At 43.8% G+C, this 21,808-nt stretch overlaps 1 protein-coding gene across 6 annotated transcripts in view; it reads right to left on the reverse strand.

Moving 5' to 3' along the window:
• AKNAD1 (AKNA domain containing 1) overlaps positions 1-21,808 on the reverse strand; it is an 82,950-nt gene that overhangs the window by 2,208 nt on the left and 58,934 nt on the right. For all 6 annotated transcript variants that reach the window (XM_083156830.1, XM_083156832.1, XM_083156834.1 and 3 more), the window contains 4 exons: positions 13,481-13,567; positions 10,738-10,830; positions 7,614-7,863; positions 3,139-3,259 (listed from right to left, as the gene is read on the reverse strand). In XM_083156830.1, coding sequence (XP_083012956.1) covers positions 3,139-3,259; positions 7,614-7,863; positions 10,738-10,830; positions 13,481-13,567 — 551 coding nt within the window. The remainder of the gene's footprint in view (positions 1-3,138; positions 3,260-7,613; positions 7,864-10,737; positions 10,831-13,480; positions 13,568-21,808) is intronic.

The following is a 21,808-nucleotide window of genomic DNA, read 5'->3' on the forward strand; positions in this document are numbered from 1 at the left end:
GTCCCCTCGCGGGGCTCGCTGCGCTCGCCACGCTTCGGGCTCGGTGGCTCGCTGCGCTCGCCACACTATTCTATTCTCACTCCACGCCCTAGTGGATAGTAGGGCATGAAAAGGTCGGAGGACGCGTACCGCCGCCCGTCGCGGGCTCGCTGCGCTCGCCACGCTTCGGGTTGGCGTGTATCGTGGGGCGACGACGGGGACATTTATAATGTGAAATGGGTCATATTGACCCATTTCACATTTTTTGACATTTTTACACCATTTCAATGTTAAAAAAATTTTTAACATTGAATCCTATGCAAAAATCGGGTGCATCGCGTCGCATCGCGTCGGGACCAATGTTAATGGTCCCGAGCCCGCGAGGGGCGGCGGTACGCGTCCTCCGACCTTTTCATGCCCTACTATCCACTAGGGCGTGGAGTGAGAATAGAATAGTGTGGCGAGCGCAGCGAGCCACCGAGCCCGAAGCGTGGCGAGCGCACGCGGATACCTTCACAGGTAAACGCGTCCCTTCGCGGGCTTCACAGCTGTCCGCGTCGCCACGGACACCTGTGAAGCCCGCGAAGGGACGCGTATAACTGTGAAGATATCCGCGTCCCCTCGCGGGGCTCGCTGCGCTCGCCACGCTTCGGGCTCGGTGGCTCGCTGCGCTCGCCACACTATTCTATTCTCACTCCACGCCCTAGTGGATAGTAGGGCATGAAAAGGTCGGAGGACGCGTACCGCCGCCCGTCGCGGGCTCGCTGCGCTCGCCACGCTTCGGGTTGGCGTGTATCGTGGGGCGACGACGGGGACATTTATAATGTGAAATGGGTCATATTGACCCATTTCACATTTTTTGACATTTTTACACCATTTCAATGTTAAAATTTTTTTTAACATTGAATCCTATGCAAAAATCGGGTGCATCGCGTCGCATCGCGTCGGGACCAATGTTAATGGTCCCGACCGACGCGATGCCCCCGATATTTTAACTTCCCGACAAGATTTCAATGTTAAAAAAAATTTTAACATTGAAGTCAATGGAAATATCGGGGGCATCGCGTCGGGACCAATGTTAATGGTCCCGACCGACGCGATGCACCCGATTTTTGTTTCCTAGCCGGCAAAATGGACCTGATTTCAAAAGAAATCGGGTCCATCGGGGTAATCGTGTCCCTTAATTAAGGGACACGATTACTTAAGATTGTGGCCGTGCTAGGAAACAAGTACCGAACCATACTGCTCCAAAGTTCTGCTTTTTTTATTTTTCGATAACCTTGTACTAATCTGTAATGGAAGCAAAGTAAAATGTGTCTATGTACAAATTATAGATATTTCATAACTCATTATTCTCTTAGTGCTACTATTTCATCACACCACTTAAAACATGTTCAACTAGGGGCAGAATGCAATGTCACTTGAGTTTGGTGGCCGTGTCAGATGCTGGCCGAACTCTTAATGTTTTCTTAAAGGGGCAATCACTTTCAAGGCAAAACCATGCCTTGTAAATGATTGCCCATTCAAAAAAACATCCAAGTTTGGCAGGCATCCCGCACTGCCTCCAAACTCCGGTGCCATTACATCTCGCCATGGTATGCTGCTCTGGGTCAGTGGTTTTTATGCCCTTGCAGGGCTCCCATAAAAATTGTGGTCCTCTTACATGGAGGAAAAGAAGGCAGGAGTTTCTTACACATGAAGCTGTCTGCTGCTTCTCACTGTGACAGGCTTTAAGAGTAGTGCTTTAAAATTGAAATAAGTGAAACTACACATCCCAGCATGCCTTGCCATAGTTTAAGCATTCCCTAATAGCAAAACTGGCAAGGCATGATGGGACTTGTAGTCTCAAAACAGCTGGAGGGCCATAGTTTGGATATGCCTGCTGTAAGTAAAAACGTCAAATCTTACGAATTCAGGCACTTGGAAATGAGCTGATGGCTAATTTACGTACATATTTCACATCGAATGGGTGCATTGTTACCCATTCAATCTTTAATTTTTGCCCAATGACATGTACAGTACATGAGCTATTTTGAGAGATCAAATTATTTTTTGTCTGATTTTAAGGTTAGAAATAATTTTAACATTATTATGTTTAGTAAATAGGCTATAATTTTGTTTTTGGAATTGATTTTCAACATTGCTGAGTACAACTCATACGGAAAAAACCCCAGCTCTAATTATGTCCTATTTTATAGAGCCATTTTTGTGTCTGACTTTTCTGTCTTGGACTCCATTACACCAGCCAAGTTGTGTGTTTAACATACAGTAGGCAATATATCTGGATCCAACTTTTTAATCGACGCTCTTATTCGGGGCCAAAAACATCTGAGTTTTAATGAACTCGGACACTATTACATTGGACTGATATTTTGCCACTGTATATGCAACTAATGGTGTGTACACACGGGGCGATATGCCGTGCTGTGCGAGTTCCGATACGATCAGATCGCATCAGGACTCGCATCGCACGGCATGCATGGAGGGGCACAATTTAGACTATATAGTCTTGCCTGTCCTCTCTAATTGGCTGCCGATTTGCGCTCACACAGGAGCGTGCATCGGCAGCGCATCAGGTTCGCCAGCCCTAAAAAAGCATGCGATCTGGCTTCCGATGTTCACTATATCGGCAACATCGGAAGCCATATCTTACCCTGTGTACACACCATAAGTCACACTGAGCATGTGCTGCAATGGTCTTGTGATGACAGTGAGGATAGTTTGTAAAGTGATGGACAATAAGGGACAATTTGTGGGAGGTGACTCAAATGTAGGTGTTCCATCACTGTTTCAGGAGTGTGGCACAGATTGATACTTCGTTCACATGCAGTAAAAATGTCTAAAAACCATGCTTTACTACCATAGGGTTATTTAGAAAGTTGATGATTGACCAATGTGCGTCTGATGTCTGTACACAAGTGGTTCAGATGTTGTGAAAGAGGCCCAGTTTAGCTAGTCTTCTAGTTGCTGTTGCATCTGGAGGATGTATGGGAAGTTACTATTGTATAATAAACTCCCTGGGACCATGCAGAAACAAATGTGCTATATGCTGTGCTCCCTGGGAACAGTGAATGCACACCCAGAGGAGTTATAGGTATTTGCAGGTACATGCTGACAAGAACAGTATACATTTTAGGTATTATGTAATGAAGAGGCCACCTTGATGTCTATGCATTCCAGGCTGCTCCGTTTGGCACATGGCCATGACTTTCTGTGCAAAGTTGGTAAATCTGGGTCAGCAGGCTGCGAATGACGGGGAGTCCATGTTGTGACATTGGGTCTGAAAAAAACACTATTATTGTCATGCAGACATTTGTTTGATTTGGTTACATTCCCATAGTACTGATCTACTCAGGAACTGTAAATACAGGAGTTAATTGGAATTAATTTACAGGTCCAGACATCAAAATTAGCATTTCATAAATATTGCAGTAGTATTCTTGTAGAGCAAACAAGTCTGTAATACAGCGTGATTCATTAGGAAAAGTATTTTGTATGTAAAATCAGCATACCAGACCTTGATGCTTGAGAGCTAGGGAATCACATGGCAACTGCTGATATGAGTGCTGTGGCCTAATAAACCATTTTCATACACTACGTAGTGACTAACAATATTTTAGCTTTCTTCATCAACAACACACATTATTTTATCATGTCACTTATAGCTTCTTTGTATGTAGGGAGTAATTCATGTTTGTATGCAACTGCAATCTCTCAGCTCCAGAACTGCTAATATCAGAAAGTGACTCAGTTCCCTGGTTTGCTTCCCCCTCCTCCAGGAGGGAGCAGCACGGCTGGGAGTTAGGGACGAGACCAAGCAGAAAGGTGGGCTGACTAGGGACTTGGTGCCATATATGTGACATGAGTGACAAAAACCAGGCAGTGTATAGTGGGGCGGGGCTTTTATGACACAATTCATCAGGAATCACATCATCAGGTCCCCTTTGGACTACCCACTTGTACTCGGTGGGCAGTCCAAGGGGGACCCGATGATGTGATTACTGCTGAATCGTGTCAGCAAAGCTCCGCCCCACTATACACGCCTGCTTTTTGTCACTCTCTAGTGAGGACTGAGCCATGATGTCACATATATGGCACCAAGCCCCCAGTCAGCTTGGTACTTATTGTGGGCAGCTGAGGGGAGTATGGGCCTCCAGAGATAGTGGGGAACTTGCCCACTGTCCCAGGGGGCCAGCAGTGGTCCCGATTTTTGGGAGTCACCAAGCCATTCCGGGAGGGTAGGCAAGTGAAGCTGCCACCCACTGAAGCCATTGCAAACTCATATTTCAACTACATACACTTTCGCAGCATATATGCAAAAACGAATAACATCAAGACTAAGGGTAGGCCTGTGGCTATTCCGCCCGAAAACAGGCATGACACGTCCACGTCGTGGACACTCATAGTGGGACGGCATTGCGGCGGTCAGGATTCCGGCGTCAGTATTTCGACCGTCGGGATTTTGACCGCATCCCATTTTGAACATTTCTCAAAGAGATGTTGGCACTCAAAGGATTAAGAGTTTAATCAAAAATAAATTAAATGAAAAATGGAATTATTTTTCATTTAAATCTCATTATATTTGGAGTGCATAAAATAATAAAAAAAGTTGATTTTGGGGTAATGTTCTGAAGCAAGTTCTGAAACACCCAAATTGAATTGCACACCTAATTGAATTACCTAGAGCCGGCCCTAGGCATAAGCAAACTAGGCAAATGCCTAGGGTGTTTGGAATACTAACGGGCACCAGCAGCTTTTGCTGATTAAAATGATATGCAGCATGCCTATATTCTGTGTGTGAGTGAGGCTGTATCTGCATATGAAATAGTGTATTCATGGAAATCACTGTAACATAGCATTCTGTATGCAGGTACAGCCGGCACAGTCGTCACACAGAATATAGGCATGCCGCATATCATTTTAATCATCGGAAGCTCCTTGTGTGTCCTGGTCACATAACAATGCAAATAAGATGAATTTTCAGCAAAAAAGGCACCCAACGTTCGCAGAACTAGCAAGGAGCTGCATGGCCTATTGAGGCAAGATGTATGAGGAAACATCTGTATCCAAGCAGAGGCAGAGGTCACAGTGTTAGCGGCTGTGCGAGTGCTGTCTGCGGGTGGGTTGGTTGTGCAATAGTGTTCGGCTTATGTGTAAGGGGCATTATGGGCCTTATTCTAGTTCACTCTTTCTGACAAAATCCTTCTTAGATGGACAAAACTATGTGCACTGCAGGGGGGCAGATGTTACTTGTGCAGAGAGAATTAGATTTGGGTGGGGTTTTACTTCAAAGTGAGATCTTTATTGAATTAGAAATAAAGCAGCCAGTATTTACCCTGCACAGAAACAAAATAACTCACCCAAATCTATTTCTCTCTGCACATTTTACATCTGCTCCCCTGCAGTGCACATGGTTTTGTCCATCTAAAGGATGGGCGTCCGTTCTGTACTTTTAAAGTACACAGCGTATCGCATTGCATGCCTTGTGCATGCCTTGTGCATGCATTGTGCATGCAATGCGATGCAATACTTTTTGTACTAGCTTTACATCGTATGTGCAGCACATACTTTTTGTACTGTACTATGAGTTGCCGTGGGAGCGCGCATCTCATAGTACAGAACGGACGGAGCAGGAACGGAGCGTGTATGGGCTCCTTAAGAAGGATTTTGTCAGAAAGAGTGGATTAGAATAAGGCCTTATGTGTGTCATGTATAAATGCATTAATAATGTGTGACATGTGTAACAGGCATTATGTGTTTCATATGTATAAGGGCATTAATAATGTGCAACATATGTGTAATGGGCATTATGTGTGTCATGTGTATAAGGGCATTAATAATGTGCAACATATGTGTAAAGGGCATTATGTGTGTCATTATGTGTATGAAGGGCATTAATAAAGGTTGGCATAAGGTGTAAGGGGCATTATGTTTATAAGGACATTAATAATGTGTGTCATGTGTAAGGGGCATTACTGTGGTATTATCAGGGGTCCCGAGAGAAAGGGGTAGGGGGTACAAACTACCCAGGCCAAAGTCTGATGGAAGGGCCCAGTGGGGAACCTGGGCCCCTCCCCTTAAGTGGCAGCAGCTGCAGCTCTTCTCCCCTGCCAGCACACACTGCATTGTGCTGGTTTGCAGTGTAGCCATGGAGGTGCTTAAAATACAATTTTTTTCTAAGGGTATAATGTGAATAATGTGAGGAGTAATGTACATAAGGTAAAGTGGTACTACTGTGTTATGTAACGTGAACAAGGGACACCATCGCATGATATAATGTGAATAAAGTTGCACTACTGTGTGGCATAATTTGAATTGGGGTACTATTGTGTGGCCATGCCCCTTCCAAGCAAGAACACACCCCTGTTTGGGCTGTGCCCCGAATGTGTGCACTGTTTCTATTTAAAATATTGCGGGTAGGAGCCCCAAAATGATGACTGCTATAATGAGGGTTGATGGTGCTGGGAAAGGGGAGCAGGGTCAGAGGCAGAACTAGTGGCGGTGCTAGGGGGCACCAGCCAAAATCTTGCCTAGGGCATCATTTAGACTAGGGTCGGCTCTGGAATTACCCCAGTGGGCATAATTCAGAGGTATATGATATGCCGATGTTTGTGGATCGGAGTGATTAGTTTTGGGTCATACATAGAATGGCAATACGTGGCAGTTGGTAATCAATGGCAGTCAGTCACAGTGACTTTGCAGAGTCATTGACAGTCAGTGTGCATTTATGGGAGGTAATATTTTCTGGGTGATTCCCAGCCAGCGACTGCAACTTTATTCACAGTTGTACCAACCCTGCTGTTTTTGTTCCGGAGGGTCATTCTGCGATATATGCTCAAGAGTTTGATTTTGTGACCAATGTTGCCATTGGTGCATCTTTTGTACTTAAGTGGTGAATTAGAGATGCCACCAGTAGACATCTCTGTACAATCCACGTGGTAGCATATTTTCACAGATCCGCTGTAGGCAGGATTTGATTCCATCTCTGAATCAGGCCCAGTGTGTACAACCCAATTAAAGTAAGACACCTTCAGATGGTGGGCAAGGAACGCCACTAAGCAGCTTTAGGATGGATTCCTAGTCATTGAATGGATTTAGCGCTCATTACAGATTTACAATATCATTTAAATTCATAATATAACTGAATAACAAAATCCCCAAAACAAATAATTATGGCAGATGAAATGTCAACTTTGAAATCAATGGATAGCATTTCAATTTGCATGAAATTTGTAGTGAGTTTAGAAATTTAAGACAACAAACTCCAAGTTGCATCTACTGAACCCCCAGGATTTGTTGCAGACCCTAAGATGCATAATCTTTAGTTCTTAGCAATTTTTTATCCGGTTTATACTCATCTTGTAATCATATAAACCATCATGATAAGGAGGGTTAATTAACCATAGAGACAGGTTTAATACTTCATTACTCTGCTAGCAATGTCAGTGGTAACTGAATACCAACTATGAAATAATGTACCTACTGAATGTGTTCCAAACTGTGCCCAGAAATCCATGGACTGTATTGTCAGTATACAGTGTCAATTCAGGGTCTGATCGTTCAAAGTAATGGTTCTCTACCATAAGATATCTAGTAGCTCTTATACAAATCTGTGGAGAGAGACGTGAACTCACCCGCTTGTTGTAAAATGTTGGCTGATCTTGCGGGATTTGTTGATGCTTGAGGTTATGTGCTGTCTGACCTTATGGGATTCGTTGGTGTTTGTTCTTATGGGATAACTGACCTTGTGAGACTTGTTAATACTTGTAGTTGTGGCTTGGCTGACCTTGCGGGACTTGAGACACAGGCTATTTGAAAAGCTACTTTGTCTCTCCAGATATAATGGAATTTTGTGTGCCCAAAGGGACTTCTGTTTATGCAGTTCTGTATAGACATATACACAGTCATAAACCCCATTTTTGTAAAGAAACTACAAACTGTAGAGAGTAAAACATATTGAATCATATTATAGTAAAAAGAACTTTGTACATACAATATGTCTTCATTATAAATATTGGTACTTCTTTCCTAGCACAGCGCCCAACGCATCGCATACCATAAGCCTTACAATGGTATGCGATGCGATGTTACGCGATGGCACCCAATGTTATACAATTTCAAATCATATACCATCGCATTGTATGCCATATAGATAGTGTGGCGAGCCACCGAGCCCGAAGCGTGGCGAGCTGATGCGGAATAAATGTAAAGTAATACGCGTCCGCTCGCCACGGTTCGGGCTCGGTGGCTCGCTGCGCTCGCCACACTATCTAAGTTCAACTCCACGCCGACGTGGATAGTGTGGGTATGAAAAGGTCGGAGGACGCGTACCGCTGCCCCTATCGAGTTCGCTACGCTTGCCACGCTTCGGGTTGGTGTTCCATAGTGGGGGTGCCGTGGGGATGCATTTAACATTTTAAGCACCGATTAGGGTGCTTATACAATTAAAAATCGTATAGGGGGACCAAAATCGCATCGCATGCGGCTATATGGCATGCGATGCGACACAATGCATAAGATGCCATACGATTGAAATTCGTGGGCGCCGTGCTAGGAAACAAGTACCTAAATATTATTATCTTTTATTTATATGGCGCCAAAAGGTTCACAGCAGTTAGCAAAGTACATAAACAAACAAGCAAAACAAGAAACCAGCGACTTGCAATATAAGACAATGTAGGACAAGTACATGGTATATAAACATTGCTGCATCAGTGTCAAAACACTAAAATAAGCATCAGGATGAGGGTTAGGTGCCATTGTAGGGAGTAGAAGATAGTCTAAGTAAGAAAAGGTAAAGCACATAAGGGGAGAGGGCCCTGCTCCTGAGAGCTTACATTCCTTATACACCATTGCTGCAGTCACACCAAACAACCTTTCTGTTTGGCAAGACTGGTAGTGTAAGCAGTGGCCAATTTTTCATTAAGCATATGTGTCATAGTTGCCTACTTTTGAAAACTAGTTTCAGGGAGATTATAGTTGATAGTAGAATTGTCTCCTGCTGCATCCTAGTAACACAGTCTCCTGCTGCGTCCTAGTAACACAGTCTCCTGCTGCGTCCTAGTAACACAGTCTCCTGCTGCGTCCTAGTAACACAGTCTCCTGCTGCGTCCTAGTAACACAGTCTCCTGCTGCGTCCTAGTAACACAGTCTCCTGCTGCGTCCTAGTAACATAGTCTCCTGCTGCGTCCTAGTAACATAGTCTCCTGCTGCGTCCTAGTAACACAGTCTCCTGCTGTGTCCTAGTAACAGTCTCCTGCTGCGTCCTAGTAACAGTCTCCTGCTGCGTCCTAGTTACGTAGTCTCCTGCTGCATTCTAGTAACAGTCTCCTGCTGCGTCCTAGTAACACAGTCTCCTGCTGCTTCCTAGTAATACATTCTCCTGCTGCGTCCTAGTAACACAGTCTTCTGCTGCGTCCTAGTAACGTAGTCTCCTGCTGCGTCCTAGTAACAGTCTCCTGCTGCGTCCTAGTAACGTAGTCTTCTGCTGCATTCTAGTAACAGTCTCCTGCTGCGTCCTAGTAATGTAGTCTCCTGCTGCGTCCTAGTAATGTAGTCTCCTGCTGCGTCCTAGTAACGTAGTCTCCTGCTGCGTCCTAGAAACAGTCTCCTGCTGCGTCCTAGTAATGTGGTCTTCTGCTGCGTCCTAGTAACACAGGACCTTATTCTAGTTCACTCTTTCTGACAAAATCCTTCTTAGATGGACAAAACCATGTGCACTGCAGGTGGGGCAGATGTAACTTGTGCAGAGAGAATTAGATTTGGGTGGGGTTTTACTTCATAGTGAGATCTATATTGCAGTGTAAAAATAAAGCAGCCAGTATTTACCCTGGACAGAAACAAATTACTCACCCAAATCTAATTCTCTCTGCACATTTTACATCTGCCCCCCTGCAGTGCACATGGTTTTGTCCATCTAAGAAGGATTTTGTCAGAAAGAGTGAACTAGAATAAGGCTGACAGTCTTCTGCTGCATCCTAGTAACACAGTCTCCTGCTGTGTCCTAGTAACACAGTCTCCTGCTGCGTCCTAGTAACACAGGCCCTTATTATATTGATTGGTTGGTGATAAAAACCAGACTGCTTATCAGTTCACCGAGCTTAATAATTCTACCCCACAGTCTCCTGCTGTGTCCTAGTCGCATTAGCATTGCAACTAAGATACATTTTTGTTAGTAAGATGCCCAATGCAGGGTTGCACAGGATGTGGTGGTTCACTGGTTCCAGGCACTGTACATTGTGTGGTGTATTGAGGCTAGATGCACATCTGTAATGGATTTTTCACACATTTCATTACATAAAACATTGTAAACCTGTGTGACAAAATCAATACATGGTTTGTAATTAAATAGTAACTAAAAAAAATGTATTCTATAAAATAAAAGGCTAACACTGATCCACCCCTCTATGGGGGGAATTCATGTGTTGTAAGCACTGACGGCCACTAGATGGCACCCAATGGAGCAATTCAAGTGATGCTCTGTTTGGGTGCATACAGCCGCGGGTGCGGACATTACTGTTATGTTGTTCTGTCAATTTGACTAGCTGGTAAATAGCAGGAGGATAAGAGATAAAGATAGCTGGAAATAACAATGTGAATTGGGAAGTAATGGCAAAACAAAAGGAGGGTTGTTTTTTTCTAGAAAAATAAGTTGACCGCAATCTGTTGTGTCTCATGCAAATGGTCTGGTACTTCCATTCTTCATTGAACGTTAACATTACATGCATTACACAATATAGAAAGATTTCAGGAATTTACCCTTCATAGCTGTGTCAGTGTTCAGTAATTTACAATGTCTTCCCGTGGACAATCTATCATTGCTATATTTCTTAGGGGGCAAGCTTGATGACGCTGGAAGGACAGAAGTACAAAATCAGTGCCACAAATTACCCCAACCACGGCACACCCTATAGCACGGGGTATGGGGAGAATGTAATCACCTGTGAGAACCAGGAAGCGCGAGACTTTGGGCCTAATTCAAACACGCTCACCAGTCAGCATATATTCGCTGCCTCGTGAGCGGGTAAACTCCCCCCGCATAATGAATACCCACATTTACATGTGAGCGGATGTGTACGCTTCCACTCACATGCGGCCGCAGAAAGGAAAAATTATTCGACGGCCGCTCCCCATCTAATGATTTTTGCTCCGCTCATAATGGAAACTAACCTACTTGTCATTTGAACACTGTCATTCAAATTAGGGCCAGGAGCTGACGTCATGATGTCCGCTGCCTGCTCCAAGCAGGCATCAACACGCCTGCACCTGCACTAGGCAGCCCATCGTTCTGTGGGAACACCCATAATATTTTGGGCGGTCCCCTGCTTCTGTCCCCTGCCATCCCCCTCTATGGAGCAAACACCCGGCGAGTGCAAACCCTGATCATTGGGGACGGGGATAAATTTGGGCTGCTGCTAGCGGGTCTGATTCAGTCCCCTTGTGTGAGCTGCAATTATTTAAATGTAAATAATGACATTCCCCTTATATCTGCAGACCTGTCTGTTCTATCATTTGAATGGTCCATTCAGAAAACTCCTCCCGTTACATTTCTCCTGGCAACACTGGAATTTGTGCACTTTCTACCAGTTCTCTATCTACTGTAACAGGGTGTGCTGTCAGGTAGGGTAACCAATGGCTTAGGATCCATTTTCCCTCACTCATATATATATTTAAGGATATTACTTGTGGAACATATTTAATAAAAAAAAAGGCCTCTATGACCTTTGTTCATGAGAGAAGTAAAGTTTCAAAAGTTTAACTTGTTAAGATTCCTAGTTGCTAGTGTTCAATTACATTAATGTTGTCATATTTTGAAGTTGGCATGTCAAACAACATATTCAACATAATTTGGCAGGAGCCATCTCTTACATATTTGTCTTCTGTTTGTCCGGTATGCATTATACATATGCATACGCAAGGTGGCTTGATTGGGTCCAGATTAGGTTCACAGCCACTAAGACCCCCAATCCCGACCCCGTGGGCCCAAAAAGGCTACTACACAAAGTGGGTCATGGAAGCAAGATGTTGGAATGGTGCATAACATAGAGGGGTAGAGGGCATGCGGTTTTAGAAATAAAATGTGTTCAGATCCTGGATCTGACCACAGAGAGGTGTATGCCGGGGACACCATGGCATGGGGAGCAAGTTCAGGGCCTTTCGCTGGATGGATTTAGATTAGAACTTCAAATGACACTATGCAGCCCCCTGCTGGGTCTGTTGGAAGAGCTGGCAAGTTTAAAGCAAGATAAGGATAAAGCTCGAGCAATGCTAATTGCACAACCGAACCCGAGCAACGCCAGGTACCTCAGCTAGTCTTTTATTCTAATCAACTCAAATTATTACATTTTATAGACAGTAAAGATTTATGCCATTCCTGGCAGTGCTTTGTTCTTAATGGATTTATTATGAATATCAAATATTTTATCTGCTGTTGTAGCCAAATGGACTGTGATCACTAGCATGGAGGAGCCAACATAAAGACCTCTAATCTGTAGCAGTGAGAGCATAGCCAAACCTCAAGTCTATAGTGGATGGTAGGGCATGAAATACCGCCTGTCGGCACATGCCGGCTCAAAAAACAGTGAAAAACCCATGTCGACCTTATGACCAGTCGACCTTCCTCATGTCGACCTTTATGCAAATTCGACCTTAAGTCATGTCGACCTTGGCCCATGTCGACCTTAAGTCAGGTCGACCTTCCTGCCAGTCGACCTAGTGGGGTCGACCTAATGACTGTAGACCTAAGTTCATTCTAATAGATGACCGCTTCCCGAATCAGTCCAGTGCATTGCTCTGTACTAGGGGGAACACCCTTCAGACTCCCTTTGTTTGCTAGATGTCCTCGTATGAGCAGCTGTACTTCATATGATGTATCTCATATTGCTACATGCCACAATAATATTTTGGGGATAAATCTTTTTCTGTGGCCATTAGCAGAGTGTTATTTAAATGTAGAATGTTTTGGGTTCTTATTCTTTGTCAGTCTATGGGGGGTATTCAATGTCAGGGGAACGGCTGTCGAGCAAGCTCGACAGCCGTGCCCCTGTCCCGTTCTCGTTTTGCTCGCCTGGAGCTCGGCAGTCGGGATTTAATGTCCCAGCCGCCGAGCGGCGAGAAGGGGGCGTGGCCGCGAGTTGATGATGAGAATAGATGAGCTCCGGCCAGGAGCTCGCCTATTTCCGGCTTTTCTCGGCAGAACGAGCCCGACAGCTTGTGCTTTTTGGGCTCGTTCTGAGCGAAACCCCTGTTCAATGCTGTCGGGGAAGACAGCATTGAATAGGGCCCCGCAGCCATCTCCCCCGTCGGGTGATGGCTGCGGGAGCACGCTGAACATTGAATACCCCCCTAAATCTCAGTATGATACTATATTGGCTAACCTGCTCTGTGGCATGTGCTGTATGATAAAGCAATTCCCCATAGTAATTACACTGGTATATACTTGTAGGGCATGGTTATAGATTTCAGGGTTGATTGAAGTTATAGACGAAGTAGAAATACTTACAGGTGCTGTAAGAGCATATGGATGAGAGGGTAAAGTCATTATAGCTTTCACAATGAATGTTCTTGTTTCCAGACTTGTAACTCTGCCCTGCATGTTGAACATATGAAAAAAAACAGGTTTATCCCCATTAATTAAATGAGTGAATCAAAGAAAAAACTATCCAGTCATATTTTTTTTAACCAAAATCTATTCTTTGATTTACTTTGCAGGCCAATCAAGAGGCGATGGAGCCAATATGACACAATTCCAGAAGTAAAAGAAAAATATATACTAGCGCTAGAGAAGAGAAAAGCCAAATTAATCAAAACAATGTCCCCTGCAGCAGTTTTTTTTTAAAAGGAATGCTTAATCCTTTAGAATAACAATATGACAAAACACACATACTGTATAAACTGAACTAGGAACAATCTTGTTATAATTTACATTTATTTATTTTTATATAAAACCTGGCCAGTTAAAATAAGCTTAAAAAACAAAGGTAAAAAGAAGCTGCTGAGACTGTAAAGGAGGCGGCGAAATGCGTCATCACCACTATTATTACTCGCTATTTCCATTCTGAGATTTAAATTGACGCTCATTGGTACCCATAATCTAAAGGCTATTTTAAGATATTCCTCCTGCCTGCACTGCAGTGCTGTGCCAAACTGAACAATCAATTATCAAAGGGGATGCCTTCTGAACAGGTCCTTGAGGAATACCTATCTGTTGGCCAGTCAAGACTTTAACCAGAGACTGGTAAATACTTTATATATTTATTTTTTAAGACAATTTTCTCTTTTTTTTTATTTGTTTTTTTTCTATTTTTTGTTTGTACTCTACTAACATATCTAATATATGAACTGATTCAAATATATTCAGTACTAATCCGGAATTAAGCCCAAACAAAAGGCTTACGGACTTACAAATACTAAAGTGCTGCTAACCAAACTAAACAAGTGTGCTTTATATGATACTTTGTCTGTATATGTCGGATTCCATTTTTACCTTTGTTTTTTAAGCTTATTTTCACTGGCCAGTGATTTATATATAAATGAATAAAAAATAAATTATAACAATATTGTTCCTAGCGCAGTTTATGGCCAGTATTCAATGCTCCCGATTCACCGGTTTTTCGGCGTTTTGACTACTTGCAGTGAAATTTTTTCACTGAAAATATGATTCACCCTATTCAATGTTCACTGTTCGCCGAAAGCGAATGTTCACTGTTGCCGGCAAGTTCTCCGTTTCATGCTGGCTGCAATTCGCTGGTGTATTTCAATAGAGTTTTCACTGGGATTCACCGAGAGTGTATTTCTCCATTGATTTTCGCCATGGCTCTCCGTTTTACATTCGTCATCTTTTTTAGGTGAACTGGAATGTGATCTTTTAAAAAAATGCGTTTTTTTTTATTTTATATTTTTGGTGTCAAAAAATCTGATTTTTTTTTTCTGTTAAGGGGCATGCTATTTTTATTCATGTGCTTGCAGCACATGACTATATTTTTATTGTTATTTTTTTAAACAATTTTTTTTTATTTACACATTCGCCAGCAGGGGGCCGGGAGCCGCTCATTAATATTCATATATTCACTTCACTCTGGTCCCGGCTTGTTACGTGCGGGACCAGAGGAGCGGTTCACTACCCCTGCACCGGCTCCCTACCCCTGCCCCTCCCGGGGGGGGGGCAGCCTTTGCTGCCTGTGCCCCGGGAGCCCTCCCCCACAAATTCTGGGGCAGGCAGGGAGGCTTACATCTCCCTGCCTGCCTCCGTCCCCCGGCTCGCCGCAGGGGTTAAAATTCGCCGGCAGGGGCGGCGAGCCCCTGCTGCATTGAATAGGGGGACAGGGAGGGCTGGCAGCGAATGCTGCAGCCCTCCTGAACCCTGTGAATGTGCAGCGAATCCTAAACAGGATTCGCTGCACATGGAGAAATATGTAATTGAATACTCCCCTATATGTGTGTCATATTACAATTCCATAAGTATTGCATAATTTTGGCCCCTCCTGATAGATAGGAACTTTGCCACGCGGGTGGGGGTAGGAGAGAGATAGTGAGTGCAGTATATGTTTACATGTATATATGTAATGTATTGTCACATACACTTTGTATATGTATAAGTGACAATTGGTCACTTTTGATTGAAGCGTACATCTGATAAAAGAGCAGCCCCAGAGACGGGATGTGGTCAAAATACAGTGGGGATCCTGACAGTCAGAAGAACAGCAGTGGGCTTCTGATGGCCAGAAACCCGACACATCCCAGAGGTATGTACAAGGTTTGGGGTTAGGGTTAGGCACTGGGGGAAGGGGCAGAGTTGGGAGAGGTTAGGGTTAGGCTGAGGGGGGGTAGGGTGCTTTAGGATTAGGAACTGAGTAAAAATACTTACCAGGCTGTGTCAAGATTCTGACCATCAGGAGCTCACTGTCAGTCTTCTTACTGTCAGAATTTTGACTGCCGGTATTTAATACCCAACCCCCAGAGATCCTAAAAGCCCAAAAATATATGACTGTCACTGTCAATAAAAATATTAAACATAGAAGTAATATCCTGTTACTCTCAGGAGATCTACCACTGTACAGAGCTGTCATCAATGGGCGTACTGTACAGCACCTGGACAAAGGTGATGCGCTAAAGTAAAACTCCAAAACATTTGTTCAGTCGATTGCTCCACCATTATTGTATTTATCACCAGTTATTTACATATTTATTTATATAATGCAAACATATTACCCAGCGCTTTACATATATGTATTTAGTCATACAGCAGCCCCTGCATAGTATACAGAGGTGATATTGATGTCCCAATATTGTATACAAAAATTCAGCAGTACAACAACCTCATTATTTAACCTCATGAGGGTTCACCAAGACACCCCAAATAGTTAAATAACATGAAAAGGAACTCATAGGCAACTTTAAAAAAATAAGCCTTTATAAATTCACATAAAAAGAAAAGAAAAAGCCTTAGATATAACTGTCAGTATAATAGCGTATATTAAGCTTTTTCTTCAATAATATGTAACCCCTTTAATCTTTTACTATGTAAAGGTTAGAACTAAGTAACTAAGTGCCTCCACCCAAACTTTATTTAATTAGTGTCGTCTGGGAAACACTCATCTAATTTAGTATATGCCTATCCTATAATGTTACTCCCTAATGAACCTGGCTAACCCGTCAATAGAATAAGTAAGTTTAATACAATTTCTATTTATCAATACATAAGCATACAGGAACATATCAATAATAACATACAATACATTTTCATGCTCCTAATACAATACAATACAGTACCCTCTAATCCTCCCAAATCCTATACAGAAATACTTGCATGCATTACAAAAAAACACCTTAGCTGGCCAGCATTAAAGGAATAATATATGTGCATGTTGGGGCCCAATGTAAGCATACAGTTCAGTCTTCCTTTGAACTAATAAAAGTGTATTTATCTGAATGTAGTAGTTGAAAAGTATTAGTATTGGATACTAATGTATGTATCCAATCTAATCAAACATTTTCTATGTCTCTGAGAGTTCTTTTATATACAATGTTTCCAGTTACTTAAATCTGGATTTTGAGTGGCATGTGAGAGTAAGACAAGGTGTCCTTTAATTATACTCTCCTTAGCTCTGTAGTTTCCTCTTTCCTTACAAATTAAGCTGCAGTCAAATCTCTTAGGTGAAGTGTGAACTAGTCTTATCTCACCCTTCTGTCTGCTGGCTCCTTAACTCTTTCTCTGCTGCACTTGAGTGGGATATGATGACATTTTATTTTTGCGGCTCAGTGGCTCCTCTGCTGGCTGGGCGGCTCTGCCGCTGTGATGATGTGAGTACCTCCTGCTTTAGGGACTGACACTCCCTCCGGGCTTTGGCAGAGCAATACTGTCAGTCACCGCTCTGCCCCCTCTGTCTTCCCCAACTTATAGCACTAGGCCACAGTCCTCCTGCCTGCACCAGATGATAGATGCTGCAGCTTGCGTTTTAGTTGGACGGGGAGCGGGGTACTCTGCTAAGTAGTAACTCCTTCCTGGCTCACTTCCCCAGCCACATAGTATAGCGCCTAAATATCTACAGCTCTCAATGTTCACAGCTATGCGGCATCAGAGAAGGTAAACGCTGGATAAGGGAGACTGTCAGTCTAAGGCCAGCAGCGTTTCTGGCAGCCCTTCCAGAGTCAGCTCACTGGTCAACTGCCTGGTCAACTGCCTGGCTCAAGGACAGTCCTTGTTCTCACTGATTGACAGCCTAAAGAGTCTCATGAGGCTCTGGAAATTTCCAGTGCTGTGCTCATTGCTCTACAAGTCCTTAAGCCAGCATGCCAGTATACAATACATATAATATATGTACACCATTAAATATATTCTATATACATACACACCTATACATCACTATAAATGTATATATATGTACACCATTAAATATATTCTATATACATACATACATACATGTACATCACTATACATGTATAACATGTATAACCTAAAGTAGGGTTACAAATATTCTGTGTCCTCCAGAATGCTAACTTCTTCCTGTAACCATATTCCACTCCTAAGCATACACTTGAAAAAAAGGGAGATGGGGGTTCTATTAAAGATAGGACGTTGCCCCTAGCAACCAATCAGATTTTACTTCTTATTTATTTAGCAGCTTCTAGAAGATAATAGATAGAATCTGATTGGTGAGGCATCACATCCCATCTTCAAAAGAACTACCACCTTAGTAAATGTATCCAATAGTGTCACATAATATTTGAACCCATGTTATTATATGGATACTGTGACTAAACTAACCCTTACTCTTTCATATCAGGAAGACTATTAAAAGTTTTGGGATAGTCCAATAATTTGCCACAGTTCTTGGGACAGTTATACAATTAAATCACAATGGGCTTGAAGTTTCTTTATTGCAAACAAAGAAGCTAAATGCAAAATATAAACAAATGAGTTCCACTTTGCTCAAAAAAGGTGATCTGTAAATACAACAAAAAGTTACCAATCTTGTAATTATAGAACCAATGTAACCAGCGGCGTAGCTTTGTTTGGGGCGCCCCCCCCCCCCCCCCCCCCGCCGTTAATGGGGGGGCGCCCGTCCGTCCGGCCCCCCGTGCCCCCTCCCCCCATTGCCGCATGCTTACCTGTCCGCGCGTCCCGGCTCCCCTCCTGGCTTCAATAAATTCTATGCAGATGGACCATGATAAAATGGCCGCCCCCATACCGCAGACAGTTTCAGAGAACAGTCTGCTTTATGGGGCGGCCATTTTATCGTGGTCCGTCTCCATAGCATTGATTGAAGCCGGGAGGGGAGCCGGGACAGGTAAGCATGCGGGGGGCAGGGGGATTACTATAGCACCGCAGCCCCCCCCAGCGCCCCCATATGCACAGCGCCCCCCCGCGACTGCAGGGGCTGCGGTGCTATAGTTACGCCACTGAATGTAACAGACAATAAATGATGTGCTCCAATATTAAGAAATAAGAAACATAACAAAATAACTTGCGCTTCTTTAAGTCCACACTCTTTTCTTTTCCCAAAACATACAGTAAACTCGCCTCTGACAATGTAGATATGAAAACCAACAAGAAAGTCTATATACTATAGCAGTGTAGTGTGTCATTAAATTTCTAATGAGCGAACAGAAATATCCAAACAGTGTCCATCCATATATTGGTGTGCAGATTAATTGATAGAGGATCACCCTGTGTTATTCTGATCAATATAGACACTCACATGAATGCTTACATCTGTTAGTTGTTGTTGCGCACCTAAAGGAATCTTTGTGGATGATCTTTTACAGATACAATCAGGTCTATGGCGCTAGAGTGAATGGTGTTCCAGCAACTGTTTGTATATCAACCGCCACTAAGGAGGAGGTATTCCAGTCGCCAAAACTAGATCAAGACAACACCAACCAAGTGGCGCTAAATAATACAGAATACAAATAATCAAATAATAATAAATGTAATAACACAATAAAAGTATATGGAATGGGTGAATACAGAAGATCCTTGGTGCACTGGGTGAAACTATGCACAAATATTTATTGTTTAAAACATCAAAGTAAAAACAGAATGAAATATAAAACAATTCAGTGAGTGAACAAGTAAAAACAAAATACAGATCCAGGATTATCCCAGCGGCGATGGTGGAGCCTGGGATGGTATTGCAGAGTGTTCCCAGGAAAAAACAAACACACACCCTGCAAGGCTCCAAAAGGTTCACTGGGCTGGGTCCTGCTCCAACGCGTTTGGAGTCTCCAGGACTCTTTTTCAAGGCTGTGAGCCTTGAAAATGAGGCCTAGCAGAGAGTAGCCCAGAAACTGGGAAAACGTAATGCAGACCACTCCAGAGCTATGAGGCTTATGTTTCATTAACTTCTGTAGTTCCATTTTTTCCATGTGGAAATTTTTCCCAAACTGTCATTCTCTAAACTACCACATGATGGCAGTAAATCATCTCTCATGGATTGTTCATGCATTACTCAATTTGGAACTGCTTCCCATATACTTTTTATCCAGTTTCAGGGCATTATAGATGCAGCCTGCAGGACAACTGGCTGATAAAGTCTGTGTAAAATAGAATGAAGTGACTTCATGGCACAATTTCTCTCTGCTGCCCTATTTCCAGTTTCCAATGATGCCTTTTTATCTGCCCATTTAGTCAACTGAATAGTGTTATTTTATTAACAGTTTCTTATATAGTGCACACATTTCCGCAGCACTTTGCAGAGAATATTTGAACATTCACATCAGTCCCTGCCCCAGTGGAGCTTACAATCTATATTCCCTACCACATGTACACACACACACAGACAGACATTCTAGGGTTAATTTTGTTGGAAGCCCAGGGCCGGCGCTACCACTAGGCAGGATTAGGCAGCTGCCTGGGGCGCCGGCCACTAGAGGGCGCTTCTTCAGACCAATATTTAAATGAATGCTGCCCAGGCTGACTATGCCCGTGCAGATGACTATGCAGTACAGTCAGTATCACCTGTAAGGAAGGAGGATGACCTGCCAGCACCCTCTGCCCCCTCTCACCGGTTCTCCTTGTCCAGCTGGTTGACGTCCTGCTTGGGCAGTAGCTGCCGGAGCTTGTCTACATCCCCGCGTGAGGCAGCGCGATGTACTTTGCTCAGGTCCTTATCCTTCAGCTCATAGCCCACCGAGTGTTCGCTGACGGCATCAGAGGCGCTCAGGGAAGGGCCGCTTTTTTTCTTTTTCCCGAAGCAGAAGATCTTCTTCATCTCCGAATAGGTCCCTGGACGGGGCAGGCAGCAGCCGTGGTTACGATGCGCTCATACTGTGCTATCCGGTACAGCGAGCATGCAGGGACACAGCAGGACGAGACCCGAGCAGTACTAGCTAGATCCCATGTAGATTATCTCTCTGCGCCCACCCCGGGGCATCATAACACAGCACAGCAGCCTGGCTGGCCATTGTGCTAAGCCCACCCCCACTCCTAGCTCTGTTATTACGGGCACAAGCCACTTCCGTTGCTCGCACTGGCGTAACTATAGCACCGCAGCCACCGCGGGGGGGCGCTGTGCATGTGGGGGCGCCGGGGGCTGTGGTGCTATAGTTACACCTCCCCCCAATCCCCCGCAGGCTTACCTATTTCGCTGGTCCCGGCGGCTCCGTTCTTCTGCTGAGGACCACCACAAAATGGCCGCCCCCATATAGCACACAGTTCTCTGTAACTGTCTGCTTGAATGGGCGGCGGGGGGGCGCCCAAAACGTAGCTACGCCGCTGGTTGCTCGCAGCATTAAGCAGTTTATGCAAAGTCCTGAAATACTGCAGTAACTTCCAACATTTTGTTGGAGACTGCTGGGAGTTTCGGCAATACTGTGGGACAGATGTAGTCAGGGCCGGTGCCAGGTTTTTTTTTTGGGGGGGGGGGGGGTGACAAAAAATCTGGCACCGGCCCCATGGAAGCCAATTAACCTACCAGTATATTTTTGGATTGTTGAAATTAAAGCATAAAAAGCTGGACATAACCACCACATTTAGCAATACTCACATTTTTGAAGCTCAGGTGAGAATTTTTTAAATAAAGTGAATGACACTTGTCATTATTCACTACAATTCCAGCTCCCACTGTTTACACAGTATTACTGCATAACCATTAGTAGATATTTATTTATTAACAGTTTCTTATATAGCGCACACATATTCCGCAGCGCTTTACAGAGAATATTTGCACATTCACATCAGAGATTGCCCCAGTGGAGCTTACAATCTATATTCCCTACCACATGTACACACATACAGACATTCTAGGGTTAATTTTGTTAGGAGCCAAATAACCGACCAGTATATTTTTGGATTGTGGGAGGAAACCGGAGTATCTGGAGAAAACCCACG

Source organism: Crinia signifera, chromosome 8 (genome assembly GCF_055691185.1).
Source record: "Crinia signifera chromosome 8, ASM5569118v1, whole genome shotgun sequence".
NCBI lineage: Eukaryota > Metazoa > Chordata > Amphibia > Anura > Myobatrachidae > Crinia > Crinia signifera.